General features: G+C 34.3%; 1 protein-coding gene across 1 annotated transcript; it reads left to right on the top strand.

The window, feature by feature from the left end:
* Positions 1-12,100: 12,100 nt before the first annotated feature.
* Positions 12,101-14,214, top strand: LOC134844227 (mannose-P-dolichol utilization defect 1 protein homolog). The gene has a single exon (XM_063860810.1). It carries the CDS (start codon positions 13,296-13,298, stop codon positions 13,986-13,988), a length of 693 nt encoding a protein of 230 aa, XP_063716880.1. The 5' UTR covers positions 12,101-13,295; the 3' UTR covers positions 13,989-14,214.
* The last annotated feature ends 544 nt before the right edge of the window (positions 14,215-14,758 follow it).

The following is a 14,758-nucleotide window of genomic DNA, read 5'->3' as shown; positions in this document are numbered from 1 at the left end:
ACGCATTATAACTGACAAATAAACAAGACAGCAAGGTGTTAGGTGACTTGTGAAAACAGGTAGATTCTAACACATTTAAACAGGTTTTTCAACCATTTTTTCTCTTTTTTTTCAGTAAGCACGTGTGTTACACAGAAACGTTGCTGTTTTTACTCTGATTTATTTCTTATTTTAGCCTTTCTTCTGGAAATCAAACCAAGAAGCAGTCGGCTGGTTTCCAAACTATGAAACTATGAAACTCTTAAAATTATGGGCTGATGCGAAATATTTCTATTTTACAACTTTTTCATGGAAAAAAATTTCAAGTATTTGAGTTATTTCTTTCGGATCAAACACATGTTTTTGGATGCTCGCATTTTGCAATCACACCCAGGTACACATTTTTGCAACACTTCATTCCGTGTCTCTCGTATCTTTACATCATGAAACGCATTTCATAACCCTACTTCACCAAAAAGTGTGTTCATTTCTGAGCCAAAATCGTGTTTGTTTTTGCAACACAATCCTTGTTTTGGGAGTTAAGCTGTCTAATCCGTTCTTTTTTAAAAATCGGATACTGACGGAGCTTTTTTTGTATTTATTTTTTTCAAATCAGAATCCAAACGAATCTGATTATTGATCCTTTCCGAAGCTGAATTTTTAAAATTTGGTTTTCACTGTACCAAATTAGAAATCTTGAGTGGTTAATAAAAATTGGCGTCAGATACACGGTAACCAAAGTATCGCAAATTGAACTAAATGTTTTACTGAGTGTCAGTGCCAAAATCAATTTATAGAAAACTTCAGCAATGAAACAAGTAGTTTCAACTTATGAACTTTTTAAAGAGAAAATTTCTAGACTGACAGCAAAGGTTATTTTGATGTTATAATTTCATATGCCAAATTTTACTTTTAATTATTGGAAGTCAAATTTCTACATGGAGGTTAACTATAATTATAGAGCCGTCTGTTGTTTGTTTATGAAAACCCTTGTTAGTTTTTGTTTATTGATTTCATTTTAGTGGTCGTTTTCATTCTTCAGATAAAACACTTTGCTGGCATTCATCTTTCGCTTAAATATCCCTGCAAAAAAAACCTAATTCAGCACTGGCTCAACTTATTGCAGCAAAACTCTCATTTTTATTTTAAAAAATGCTGGTTCAGCGTTGGTTCATAGCTTATTTTTCGAAACTTTTCGAAAGAGTCTTGACTTTTTCTTCGCGTAATCCGGGCATATTAACTGGAAATGTTACATTGGGGCCAAGTTGTAGAGATTCAGTTTGGGGAGATGGCTTATTTCACACATGATTTAACCTGATTTAACACACTAATTATTGAAGTCAAAAGGTCGCGTTTTTCAAAAAGTTCTATACTTTAATATTTAAAGGTTTAAAATAATTACAAAATGAACATTTTGATTGCAAAATTGACAGGTCTGCGTTTAGTGATATTTTCATTTGCATTTCAATTTGGTTCTAAATTGAAACTGATTTTCTGAAGAAAAAAAAACAGTTATTGATATAATGACTGCTGAACATTTTTTGGTATTACATCTTTTCAGTTCCCATCAATTGTGTTGTTCTTGGGTTTTATTATGAAGTATGCTGGTAGTATTTTATGTTTTGTTTTCTAGACTTCAATCAAAAAAAGTGAATGGTAGAACTTAATATTTCAAGGTATGATTAGACGAACAGTCAAATTTTTGAAAGCCCACCTTATTTCATTCCAAGTTATGTAATATTCCTTATACTACCGCTGCAAAACTTTGATGAGTTGTGCAAATGGATTACGACTAAAGCAATCTCTATTTAGTCGAGTTTCAACTGTTATCATTGTGAAGTTTTGATTCCGCAGGCCAATTTTCTCAAAATACATTTAACATCTCCTTGAATGTAAAAAGCAGAATGAAAAAAAAACATAAAAGAAAACATGATATATGATTTTTTAGTCAATTTTATTGTTAGTTTTTGTTGATACGTTCAACTTAACACTCTAATTATTGAAGTCAAAAGATCACGTTTTTCAAAAAGATATATATTTTAATACTTAAAGATGTAAAATAATTACAAAATGATCTTTTTGATTGCAAAATTGACAGGTCTGCGTTCAGTGATATTTTCTTTTGCATTTCAGTTTGGTTCTAAACTAAAACTGAATTTCTGAAGAAAAAAAAATAGTTACTGATATAATGACTGCTGAACATTTTTTGGTATTACATGCTTTCAGGTCCCATTAAATGTGTTTTTCTCGTTTTTTTTCAAGTAAGCTGGTAGTATTTTATGATTTGTTTTCTACATTTCAACCAAAAAAGTGAATGGTAGATTTTAATACTTCAGGGTATGATTAGACGAGAAGTCAAATTTTTGAAAGCCCACCTTATTTCGTTCCAAGTTATGTAATATTCTTTTTAATACCGCTGGAAAATTTTGTTGAGTTGTGCAAATGGATTACGACTAAAGCAATCTCTATTTAGTCGAGTTTCAACTGTTATCATTGTGAAGTTTTGATTCCGCAGGCCAATTTTCTCAAAATACTTTTAACATCTCCTTGAATGTAAAAAGCAGAATGAAAAAAAACATAAAAGAAAACATGATATATGATTTTTTAGTCAATTTTATTGTTAGTTTTTGTTGATACGTTCAACTTAACACTCTAATTATTGAAGTCAAAAGATCACGTTTTTCAAAAAGATATATATTTTAATACTTAAAGATGTAAAATAATTACAAAATGATCTTTTTGATTGCAAAACTGACAGGTCTGCATTCAGTGATATTTTCTTTTGCATTTCAGTTTGGTTCTAAACTAAAACTGATTTTCTGAAGAAAAAAAAACAGTTACTGATATAATGACTGCTGAACATTTTTTGGTATTACATGCTTTCAGGTCCCATTAAATGTGTTGTTCTCGTTTGTTTTCAAGTAAGCTGGTAGTATTTTATGATTTGTTTTCTACATTTCAACCAAAAAAGTGAATGGTAGATTTTAATACTTCAGGGTATGATTAGACGAGAAGTCAAATTTTTGAAAGCCCACCTTATTTCGTTCCAAGTTATGTAATATTCATTTTAATACCGCTGGAAAATTTTGTTGAGTTGTGCAAATGGATTACGACGAAAGCAATCTCTATTTAGTCGAGTTTCAACTGTTATCATTGTGAAGTTTCGATTCCGCAGGCCAATTTTCTCCAAAAATTTTTAACATCTCCTTGAATGTAAAAAATTAATCTAGAGATGCTCTTGAAATTTATTTTATGTTTTATCTTTTATCTTGTTATCTTTAGTAAAATAATGATTTTTCTATCATTGTCTTTCGTTTGATATTTTTTACTGAATACGGACGGCCACTTCAGTTTTTTTGTAGTTACCAAAATGACGTGCATGCTAATGAAACATTTTTTGGCAAAACTCCTATGATAGATAGCTCTAAGCATTTTTAACGTTATAATCACAGCGAAATAGTAGTGTATCGTCTGCATATTGTACCACTTTGCAGGTTTTGTTTGAATTTTCCTTTGTGTCAATTTTGTAAAACAATCAACAAGTGTCACAAAAAAAATGTGGTGAGACCAAATCGAGTTCTTTAATTTGTACAACTAACTTTTCTTGCCTTTTGCCTGTAAGAATGCAAATTTTTTCTATTGATGTTTCAGAAAACCCCATAATTAAACTTTCATAATTCTCGTCTACTTTAGGGTCAATTCTTGATAACAACTGCTTTTTGAAGACTAGTTGGGAACAACTTTGTTTTCATATATTTAATGGAATGAGCAGTGAGGTGAGACTATGATTCATTACATCCATCTTTTTAAACCCAAGCTGGAGTATTAGAAAGACTGGAAGATTTTTTGCAATAAAATTGATTAATTTTCTATCATTTTGAAAATACACTCACAAAGCAAAAAAGAAGTGTATTTCGATCTTTTTTGTGCTAGTGTAACTGCAAGGAAATTACCGAGCAAAGTGTTGTTACGACAGTATTAAAATATTTTTCTGAGATTTCTGATTTGTCGTAGGTTATGCAGTTAAATGGCATGCCAAGTCGGATATCAAAAAGGTACTAAAGGGCCTGTTTTAGTGGAAAGAGAAAAATTTAAAACTTTTTTAGTCAGTTTTGTTAAGTATAAGTTTGTGAAAAATTAGTCTATCAACGTTTCATTTTGCTGGTATCAGTACTGTTTGTATGAGAAACTACAATCTAAACTGATAAAATACTGAAGCAAATGAATCTATCGATACATTTTTAACGCCTTGTGACTTACACTGAATATTACGGAGTCCTTTTCTGGGACAACTGCCTTCAAACTTACATACGATTTTACTCAAACAGCGTAACCGTAACTCGCCCAACTCGGCAAAATGAATCATAACTAAAATATATCAAAACGGCATAACAATCCTCCATGTAAACTGCAGAAGTGTAAACAGAAAAAGGACTGGTCTCAAAAAACTAGTCAAAAAAGTAGACTGAACACCATTTTTCGGTTCTCTGGGACATGGTTTAACTCTAATCACATCAACTCATAGCCCACAAGTAGTGATCAATTTATCGCTTTCTGATTTGATAAATCATCATTGGTAATCAAATGAGCAAAAACAGGAGGTTTAATGATGCTCACTTCCAAGATCATGAAAGCTAACCTACGCGCAGAAATAAACTCGCAGAAATAAACGCAGAAAAAAACCGAAGGATGAATACATAAATATTTTTCTTATAATCCAAGCAAATACAGAAAAAATTAGTTTTTGTTGAAAACTTTGATTTCACTGCTGATTTTGCGGAATCATAATCTCAATTTCTGTTTCTTTATGTGAAACTACCTGCTGAACTGTTCAAATACTGAAACAACTGAGATTTGGATACAACTGTAAGACCTTGTGACTTAAAAGTTGCCAAAATAATGGCAACTTGTAACCAAACACCTAAGTGTTTCCAAAGACTTGCACTTACGTAGTAAATAGTATACCTGAGATCAAGGTTGCGCCAAATCAGCAGTGAAAGCAAAGTTTTTAAGGAAATCTTTTTTTGGTTTTGCTTGGATTATAAGAAAATTTTTTAAGTTTTCATCCTCTGGTTTTGTTCTTTGATGCTTCAAATTCTACGCAAAAACTGTCTTACTATTGGTGGAGTAACTTTAATTTTGTGCGGAAACCGATAAATTGGATACCGATGAAATGATCACTAACTATTGCCTACGAGTTGCTGTTTTTGAGTCAATAAAGCCATAAAGTTTAATGAATCGAATAGTTTTTTAAATACGCGTTTTTCCTCACAACATAATCGAAATTGATGTCGATTTTTTTTCTATTTTAAGAGAAATTCGCTTCTGATCTGAAATAAAGCTTTTACGGGCAAAAGTTGCGCTCAAATTTAATTTTTTGTGTTGAAACTTACTCCTGGCGGAGTATTTACCTCAAAAAGTTCCAAGAAACGCAATGGAATTTTTGTAATTTTTGCTTTTTATGCTAAATAAACCTAAAGCTATGAAACAACATGCCACTTTTCTAAACCACTAAAATTTCAAAGTATAAGTTTTCTAGCCGCTTGAAATTTATGTTTTTTTTTGCACATGTTTCTGCTTGAAAGTCAGAACAAAAGCCCACATTGATCATCCCAAGATGCAGTTTATCTGTGCGATAATTGCAACTCAAACCACCGTTTTTTTGCATATAGAAAAACCTGTTTCTTTCAGTAAAATTGGACAAAACTCAGAACTCCAAAAAGGAAATCATTAAAAATTTATGAAAAAAAATGTGGATCATACAGTTTTATACATCAGAGAAATTGATTATTGTACAATATCATAGTTTAGAAAAAGTAGCTTATGCTGTTTTATGCAATTGGTACGATCAAAAGTATGGCAATCTTCTTTCAAATTTCAAAAATTAGAGTGTTAGACATATTATTATCAAGTTTCATTGTTTATAAAAAAATTCTTATCAAGCAATTTTAATTTTTTTTTTGCGCATGAAACTATATGAAAAACATTTTCTTCATAGCATGAAATATTGTGGTAAATTGTTTTTTGGTCAACCCGGCGGGTACCTACTTCATCTTTTTAAGCTAAAGTTGTAAAAACAAAACATTGTTCGAATTCTTGTTGTAATTGAGTCGAGCCTGCATCTATTTCTGTTGCATGCTTGAACAGTATAAAGTTTCAAAAACAATTTGAATGAACTAATTTTGTATTTAACAAAATTCTCGTACATTGGCCACCTCTAAGTCACAAAGCATTAAAATTGCATCTGAAGACTCTCCTCCTTCAGTATTTAAACAGTAAGGCATGCTGGTTTTTGAGGGAACAATACTTGAGTTTATGATTGCGCGAAATCAGCTGTGAAAGCTAATTATTTGACAAAATTTGTTAATTGGATTATATAAGAAAAAATTTTCATTCCTCAGTTTTGTTTTTTAATGCTTTAAATTCTACACAAAATGCCTTAGTGTTGGTGGAGTAACTTTAATTTTGTGCGTAGTTTAGGTTTCAAGATCTTGGAAATGAGCATCATTAAACCTCCTGTTTTTGCTCATTTGATTACCAATGCTAATTTATCAAATCAGAAAGCGATAAAATGATCACTACCTGTGGACTATGAGTTGATGTGATCCGAGTCATCAATCCATGTCTCGGAGAACCGAAAAATGATGTCCAGTCCAATTGTTTTACTAGTTCCTCGAGACTAGTTCTTTTTTGTCTAAACATCTGCAGTTTGTATGTAGGATTTTTATGCTGTTTTGATAGCTTTTGGTTATGATTTGTTTTTTGTTGTGTTGGTTGAGGTTCGTTGTTTGAGTTTTGGCATCCATAAAATTGAAGGCAATTGCGTACGAAAAGAAAGGACTCCATAATAATCATTTAAGTGCTTAATGTCTGAATAAAAAAACTGCAGTCATGGATGCCGTTGACCATTGCTTTATAAATAAGCACCTGAAAACCAGATTTGGATCTGTATGTACAATATATGTATTCCTTTTTAAAAACATTTTTGTTTGCCTCCGCCTTGCTCAAAATGGTGGTTTTTTGCAGACTAGTACTGATTCCGGTGTGAATTTTGGAGAATTATTTCTATCGGTTTTTCATGTTGTCTCGATAATTCATTTTTTGATTCAAACTTCCTCTTCGGGATCGTTTTGATTTCAGGGCTAGGATGTTTGGCTAGCTGTTTTCTCCTCTGTACTACCTCATCTGTCCTAGTGGACTTTCGTGACGTTTAGGATAGTTTTGCTTCTACTTCTTGAGGTGATACTAGATCCCAAAATATTTTATTGCGTTCTCCGGAAATTTGAAGGATTCGAATCAGGGGCGCATTTAGGGGGGGGTACCCCTCCCTTGGTGATTGGACCCCCTGCCGACCCAAAGGGTCCCACCTCTGTACTATTTTGAGATATCCATTTTTGGCGACGGACCCTAAAATTTTTCTCTAGGCGCCTTTGGCGTCAATATATACTAGTTATGAGGGGGGGAGCGCGCGCCGAAAAAACGTGATTTTTGGTCAAAATTTTCCAAAAAGTGCCTGAAAACGCTTTTTTGGCCTGTTTTTTAAAATTTCGCCTGCGCCGCAGAAAATTTGGCCAAAATAGGGACAAAACACTGCTTTGAGAGAGCTCGAAAAATCAATTAGTCTTTTTAGTCCTTAAGATATCCCAGTGATGAAAAATCAGGTGGCATAGTAAAAACTTGCGAGGCAAAAAAGATTTTAAACAGAGCGAAATCTAATACTTACGTCTCAATATCTGCCTGGATATTGAGTAAAAAAACATTATACTCGTTTTTCCGATTTAGGCTTGTTTTATGCAACTGCAGATAAAAAAAGCCGTTGTTCATTAATAAAAAATTTATATTTTTTTTCTCATAAAATTCAATCCGAATCAAGAGATAAACTTTTAAGTGTGGTATTACATTCTTCCTGGAGTGGGCTTTTCTGTTGCCTGGATATTGAGATATATTACATAATCTTTATTCTAATTAACCCTCAATAGATATAACGGCTCTTTTTCGCAGGTAAAAATTCTTATTCAAGTAATTTTTAAGAATTCACAAGTGGGGGAGGGAGGAGCCGATATTACATGATTCTTATATAATCGCAACCCTGCATGAGGCTTTCATTATACTGGCATTGTATCATTGATTGACCCTTAAAAATTAGTTGTCCAATACAATTTGGATTAGTCTGGCGGGGATATTGCAAAAAGAGAATTCTTATAAATAGTTTTTAATCAGAACTTTAGTATTTTTTGAAAGTCCGCCCCCTCTCGAGAAAATCCTAGATCCGCCCCTGATTCGAATTCACCTAAAACTGGAGGGAGTCATGGTGTTGACGTTAACTGAATATTTTTTACAGTTATTGAAATTTATCCTCAAAAACTGTTTGTACTGTGACCTCAATTTATTTTGTTTTTATCAGAGGTTCAAATATTATCATGGTTGCACACTTTCCTACGATGCAAAAGGCCTAATAAAAACGCAGCTTTTTTCCTACACGAAGTGTCCCTTGGCCCATTTGAGCTCATCTTCCGAACCAGTTCATTTTCCATGTTCAATAGCATTGCTCGTAAGTATTAGATTTCGCTCTGTTTAAAATCTTTTTTGCCTCGCAAGTTTTTACTATGCCACCTGGTTTTTCATCACTGGGATATCTTAAGGTCATCATTTAAAATTTCTACGAGCGCCAAATTCATGTTGCTGGGTGTGACTCCAAAGAGTCGGGTGAACTTTTTGATGTCTAAATGTTGGAAGCAGAGTTCTGGAGGTTTTCCTGATAACAAAGCTGTAACAGTGAAAAAATGGGGAGAACTAAGACACATGCGAAACGTCAAATTTTAATCAAAACTTTGGAACAAAAACGAAATTAGTTGTCTTAAGAGGCCCAGTTAGTACTCCAGAGGTAAAAAAAAGTATACATTTAGGATGACTTTGAAAGTGAAAAGTTCATCTAAGTAAGTACCCGGGTCTTGGTCCTGGTTTTATGTTCAGACCAACTTTTTGCAGACTTGTTTAGATTTTGCAGACTTTAGACTGCGTAGCGACTGTGAATTTTCAGTTCTAACGCGGATCGATTCAGACTCATCAAGACTACTGAATATAAAACCGCGATCTCGACCGCTTGCCCTTAAAAGTAACTTACCGCTGAAAAATTTATTGAAGAAGCAACATAAAATGAATGACGAGAAGCGATGTAATTTCGACCTAGGCTAGTAAAAGTTGCAAGAGAGCTGAAGGAGCGACCTAACAGCAAACGATTCAGCTGCATGTAATGATTGTTTCAAGCAAATCATTCACAGTTCCACAATGAGTAAAGACACTCTTTTCGCTTACTTGGTATTTGTTTTTGTCAACTCTTTCAGGTACTTATACTTTCTGATCAAGTGTTTCTGGTCAAAAACTGGTTAAAATTATCGAATGGCAAAATTTTTCATCGGAACTGCATTAAAGATAAAGTTTCGCCCGAAAAATTTGGATTAAAAATTGCCTGAAAAGTTTAATTGTCAGAAAACATTGCCAGAAAAAACTTTTGCTGATGTTCTTGCTGTTGATTTGGAATGTCCCGAATGTTCGAACTGCTCTTTATTTGGTTAGCAGATTTTTTTTTGGTTAAAGATGATTAAATCCAAAAAAAATGATTTCTTGTAAATCTTCGCCAAGTATATCATTATAAATTTCTCACTTAGTAAAAAAAATTTGAATGACTGAATTGGCCTGAAACGCAAATTGGAACAAGACTGCTCGTATCAGGGCGAAGCCCTGAATGTTCCGACTGCCTTCAAGGTTTATGGAGCAACAGTATTAACATAAAAAAATTAAATAAAACAAAACGAAAATTTTTTTTCTAAAATTTGAAATTTTTTATGAAAATCTTTTCCCCACACGCCATATAAAGTACAAAAAGAGAGATTTAGTTCCTTGTAACAAATCAAATATGGCAAATAAGCTTCGTTCAACCAATTTGGAACGATTTATAAGACGGATTAACTCTCCGCTTACGCGTTAATAGCGCGAATTATATCGCGCGTTAATTGTCCCAAATTGGTCAAAATGGCAATCTTTAAACCCTCATAACTTTACGAAAAATGATCACAGGTGAAATATCTTTTCAAATTTGAGCTCAGGACAACAATACCTTTTGAATGATATAAAAATATTCCGTCAAAAATGGCTAGTTAAAAAGTCGAAATTTGTCTGAAGAAAAAAAAACCCACCCCGAGCACAAATATTCCGTTACTTTCGTATCGAAAGTCGGAACAAAAAACATTTGCCGTTTTTACTTAGCACTGCAGAATTATTGCACCAGAACCATTTTGATTCGCTCCTGATTTGAGGCAACAATTGGTCGAAAGCGTCAACTGGTCGCAGGCGACACTTGGTAGCATTTGAAAAGACGAGAATTTGTCGATGAGAAATTTCATATTAATTGTTTCAATAATGCGACATAAATTGATTTTGCAACATGCAGCAGCCAAATGACCATACCTAGAGGGGATTTGCGTACATAATGATTTGCTAAGCAAAGTATTCTCATTACAATGCTTTGCAACCAATTATTGTTATGCTAACAAAAAAATAGTAAATAGCGCGCATTAATGACCTTAAATTTATTCCAATCGTTTTCTTTTGGGGTTTATGCTAAAAAAATCAAATTTGCTCTCAAAAAAAGTTTTGCCAAAATAAAGAATATTGTGACGGCAAACAACACGTTTGACAAGTTTTTTGATAAAAAATGCCCCTCCCTTCTATCAAAAAATGCTTGCACCTGCCACTGACTACTGGTTGTGATCACCGGGTGTTTCTCGTATTCTGTTTACCAGTTGTTTCCTAGCCTAGATCAACTTTTGTTGGAGTCCTTATAAATTTAGAAACAAAATTGCAAGTTAAATTTCGTTTTGAAGAGAAACTCGCAAAAATTTCTATAAGAGAGCAAAAATTCATACAACTCCCATAGAAGGAAAAGTTAAGATAGAATTTTTAATCGTATATTTGTTTCCAAAATTTATATGAAATGTGTTTAAATTCAAGATTGTCTGAACAAAACTAAAAGTTTCTCGCAGTTTTCAATCTATTAGAGTAACCTTGGTATTTCAAAAAACTTTTGAGCAAAATAATGCTTAGCATGTTTTCTAAACTTTGAAAGTTGAAATATGCGTTTTTCCGAAGAACGTAATTAAAATTGAAGTCAATATTTTTTCTATTTTTATTCAATTTGCTGATCTCAAATAAACATTTTACGGGAAAAAAAATTGCATGCAAATTTGATATTTCATGTTAAAATGTAGCTCTGGCTGAGTGTTCATATTCACTGCAAAAAAAATCAGGAAATTGCATGCAATTAACTTTTTAAATAAAATTTAGTGTTTTTGCTTTGTATGCTAGGATAACCATTAAGCTGAGAAACAAATGCCACTTTTCTCAATCACTTAGTTATCAAAGTATAAGCTTTCTAGCCATATGAAAACTTATTTTTTTTGTAGAAATTTCTGCGTGAATGTCAAAACATTAGCGTACATTGATCATCATAAGATGCAGTTTATCAAGGCGATAATTGTCACTCATTGAAAATTCTTGGTTTTTTTTTTTATTATTTGGACAAAATCTTAAAACGAAAAGCATTAAAATTTATGAAAAAAATGCTTGGCATACAATTTTATAGTATGGAGAAAATGATTATCGTACAATTTCATAGTATAGAAAAAGTACCTCATGCTAGTTCATACACTTGGAGTGATCAAAAGTGTGGCAATTTTTCTTTTCAAATCCCAAGTGTGAAAAACATATTATTATAAATTTTCATTGTAAAGAAAAAATGCTTACCATGCTATTTTCATTTTTTTTGCGCATGAAACTGTATGAGAAACATTGTTCCATAGTATGAAGTTACCTGATAAGCTTTTTGGTCAACCCGGGTAGCTACTTCATCTTCTTGTTTGAAAGTTGGAACAACAAAACATGGTTCGAACTCTTGTATTAATTCAGCATGAAGATATGTCCATTACATGCCTTAACAGGATAGAGTCTCAATAAAATTGCATTTTGAATGACCTCATTTTGTTCTTGTGGAAATTCTTGTAAATTGGAACCAGTTGGATCGATTGAACATAAACCCGTAGCTGTTTGATAGTCATTGGTAGCTATTACAGATCAGCTATACGTTTTGTGCAAATAAGTGTTGGAACTGAAGTCAGCTATGCTTTTTCAAACACAGACTGTCTTCTGGGAAAGCAAGATAGAAAATCATGGCAAAGCTCCTTTGAATCAGATTGCTTCATTATTGCTTCCAGAGATTGCTTCCAGAGATTGCTTGCAGAGATACCAATTCAACAGTAAACATTCCTTCACTCACTTCTGTTCAATTTGCACCCTGAAGGCATAAAAGTTTGATTATTTGGACAGAATAAGTTTCAGTTTCTGTTCGAGTGACACCTTCGCCTCATTTCACACAGAGGCACACAACACACTTCCGAAGCTCCGATCGGCCGCTAGTTTTATTGATGTGTCAAATAGGTAGAAGCGATATATATGCCACACTAAGCGTAGACAAAACAGACTTTTCAGCCCCACGGAAGTGATGCATCCTAAGGGCTATACTGCTGTGCAGACAGAAGTATTCCTGGTCTAGTTCCACTGGTTTGAGGTCACACTATTGTGTTTTCAGTCTCAGTCCAGAACCATAATTTCACTTGTTTTCACAGTCTCTTAATGCTGAGCGAAATTCGTCAATCGAAATTCATTCGTTTCTTACCGATTTACGGATTCGTTTTCTACTTCTAGCTTATTCCCACTTTTTCCACCGATCATTTTTTTCTTCTTTTTCGAAAAATTTACTTACATTTATTGACGTCTTGGACCCCTTTTATGTTACTTGTACCTTTATTAAACACAAGTGTTGTTTCATACTTATTTTCTAAATATTATAGCGATGGCATATTGGCAATTCGATTTGAGGTAGGAAAGTGTGTAATAGTTGTGGTGTGGTTTTGAGTGGTTAGCCTTTCCAATTCCTCCTCAACTCTCGAAAGAGCGACTTAATCTGCATTCGATTGAGAATCAGCCCCTTATCCTCATAACTCCTTGTTTGATTGACTATTTTGCAACCTCCTCTTTCTAAAAACCACTCGAAACTTCCCTTCTCAGATGTATTCGCTGCTCAGCTGACCTAAACGTCCATTTACTTTCCTTGTTCTGCTCTAAAAACTAGTATCACTGTCCTAAAGGGTCCATTTGTATTTACTAATTGGGCTCCCATATTTTTACTAGGGGAACTTCCCTCCTGTGATTCTTAATTTTTGCCGATAAATAGTTAAATAATTCATTGCATTACAGCAACAATGTCGTCGCCAGATGCGCAGCTAAGCGTGGGTGTATTAGTTAGCAAAGTGCTCGGAACCTGTCTCATCGGTCTCGCGTTCCTCGTCAAGTTCCCTCAAATTCTCAAGATCATCAGGAGCGGGAGTGCGGAGGGACTGAGTCTGTCAGCCGCCGTGCTGGAACTGTTTGCCATGACCTCCAGTGTGTGTTACAACTTCGCACAGGGGTATCCCTTCACAGCCTGGGGGGACACGTTCTTTGTGGGGATGCAAAATGTCGCAATAGTTTACCTCATTTTCCTGTTCCGAGGTCAGATGTCGGAGGGAACCCTGTTCGTCGCCGTGTACCTCCTCGTTCTCTGGTTCCTGGCCGGCAGCGGACTCGTCCCCCTGTGGGTTCTGGCCACTTACCAGATGTGCAACGTGCCTCTCATTCTCTCGGGTAAAATGACCCAGGCGGCGACCAACGTACGCAACGGACACACCGGACAACTGTCCCTGGTCACCATCTCTATTCTGATGCTCGGAAGTCTGGCCAGAGTGTTCACAACACTTAAAGAGACCGGAGACACTTTGGTAACTGTGACGTATGCAATCTCATCCTTTGCCAACTGTCTCCTCTTCCTGCAGGTTTTGTACTACTGGGACGCCACTCAGCGAAGAATAAACCACAGCCGCAGCAGCAGTGGTTCCCAAAACACGAAAGGCCTCTAATCTGAGCTGAACTCATCCGACTCATTCACGAAAAGTCCTTGGTTCCAAATTACTGGGGAAAAGCGAACCAAATCACGCCTTATATAACCTCACCTAAAACGAAGTAGCGGATTTGCAAGCAATTGACAAGAAGCTCCAAGAGCGAAAAACTATACATCGAATGAAATTTATGAATATTTATAAAGAAAAAAATTTAAAAATTTTGAATTATCAATTTTAATTTAGATTGTGGACATATTTTAAAGATACGAACTCCAGAAACTTACGAAAGATACAAATGTACTTAATAATTTTAAAAGAACTTTGCGTCAATCTTACAGTTTTCCAGATCTGCAGAAATCTTAGACTAAACATAACATGCAAAATAATTCTGCTACGCTTTCTCCGGGGAATGTACTTTTTCTATCACTTCTTGGATGTTTATACAAGAAAAGCATGTTTCTAAGCAGGAACCGATCTAGGATTTTCTTGAGGGGGGGAGGGGGCAGATTTCCGAAAATTTTGTCGGTTATTTTAGGTCGACCATATGGATTTTTTGAGCTCTCCCCAAGCCTTAAAAAGACTGAAAAGACTCTGTTTTGGCCAAATTTACTGCGGCTCAGGCAAAATTTTGAAAAAACAAGCCGAAAAAGGTGTTTTTAGCCACTTTTCACAAAAAAAATTCACCAAAAATCACGTTTTTTCGGCGCGCGCACCCCCCTCAAAATAAGTATATATTGGCGCCAGAGGCGCCTTTAGAAAATTTTTGGTCTGTCACCAAAAATGGATAT

Source organism: Symsagittifera roscoffensis, chromosome 4 (assembly GCF_963678635.1).
Source record: "Symsagittifera roscoffensis chromosome 4, txSymRosc1.1, whole genome shotgun sequence".
Taxonomy (NCBI): domain Eukaryota; kingdom Metazoa; phylum Xenacoelomorpha; order Acoela; family Convolutidae; genus Symsagittifera; species Symsagittifera roscoffensis.
This window is presented reverse-complemented; position numbering and strand designations above follow the sequence as displayed.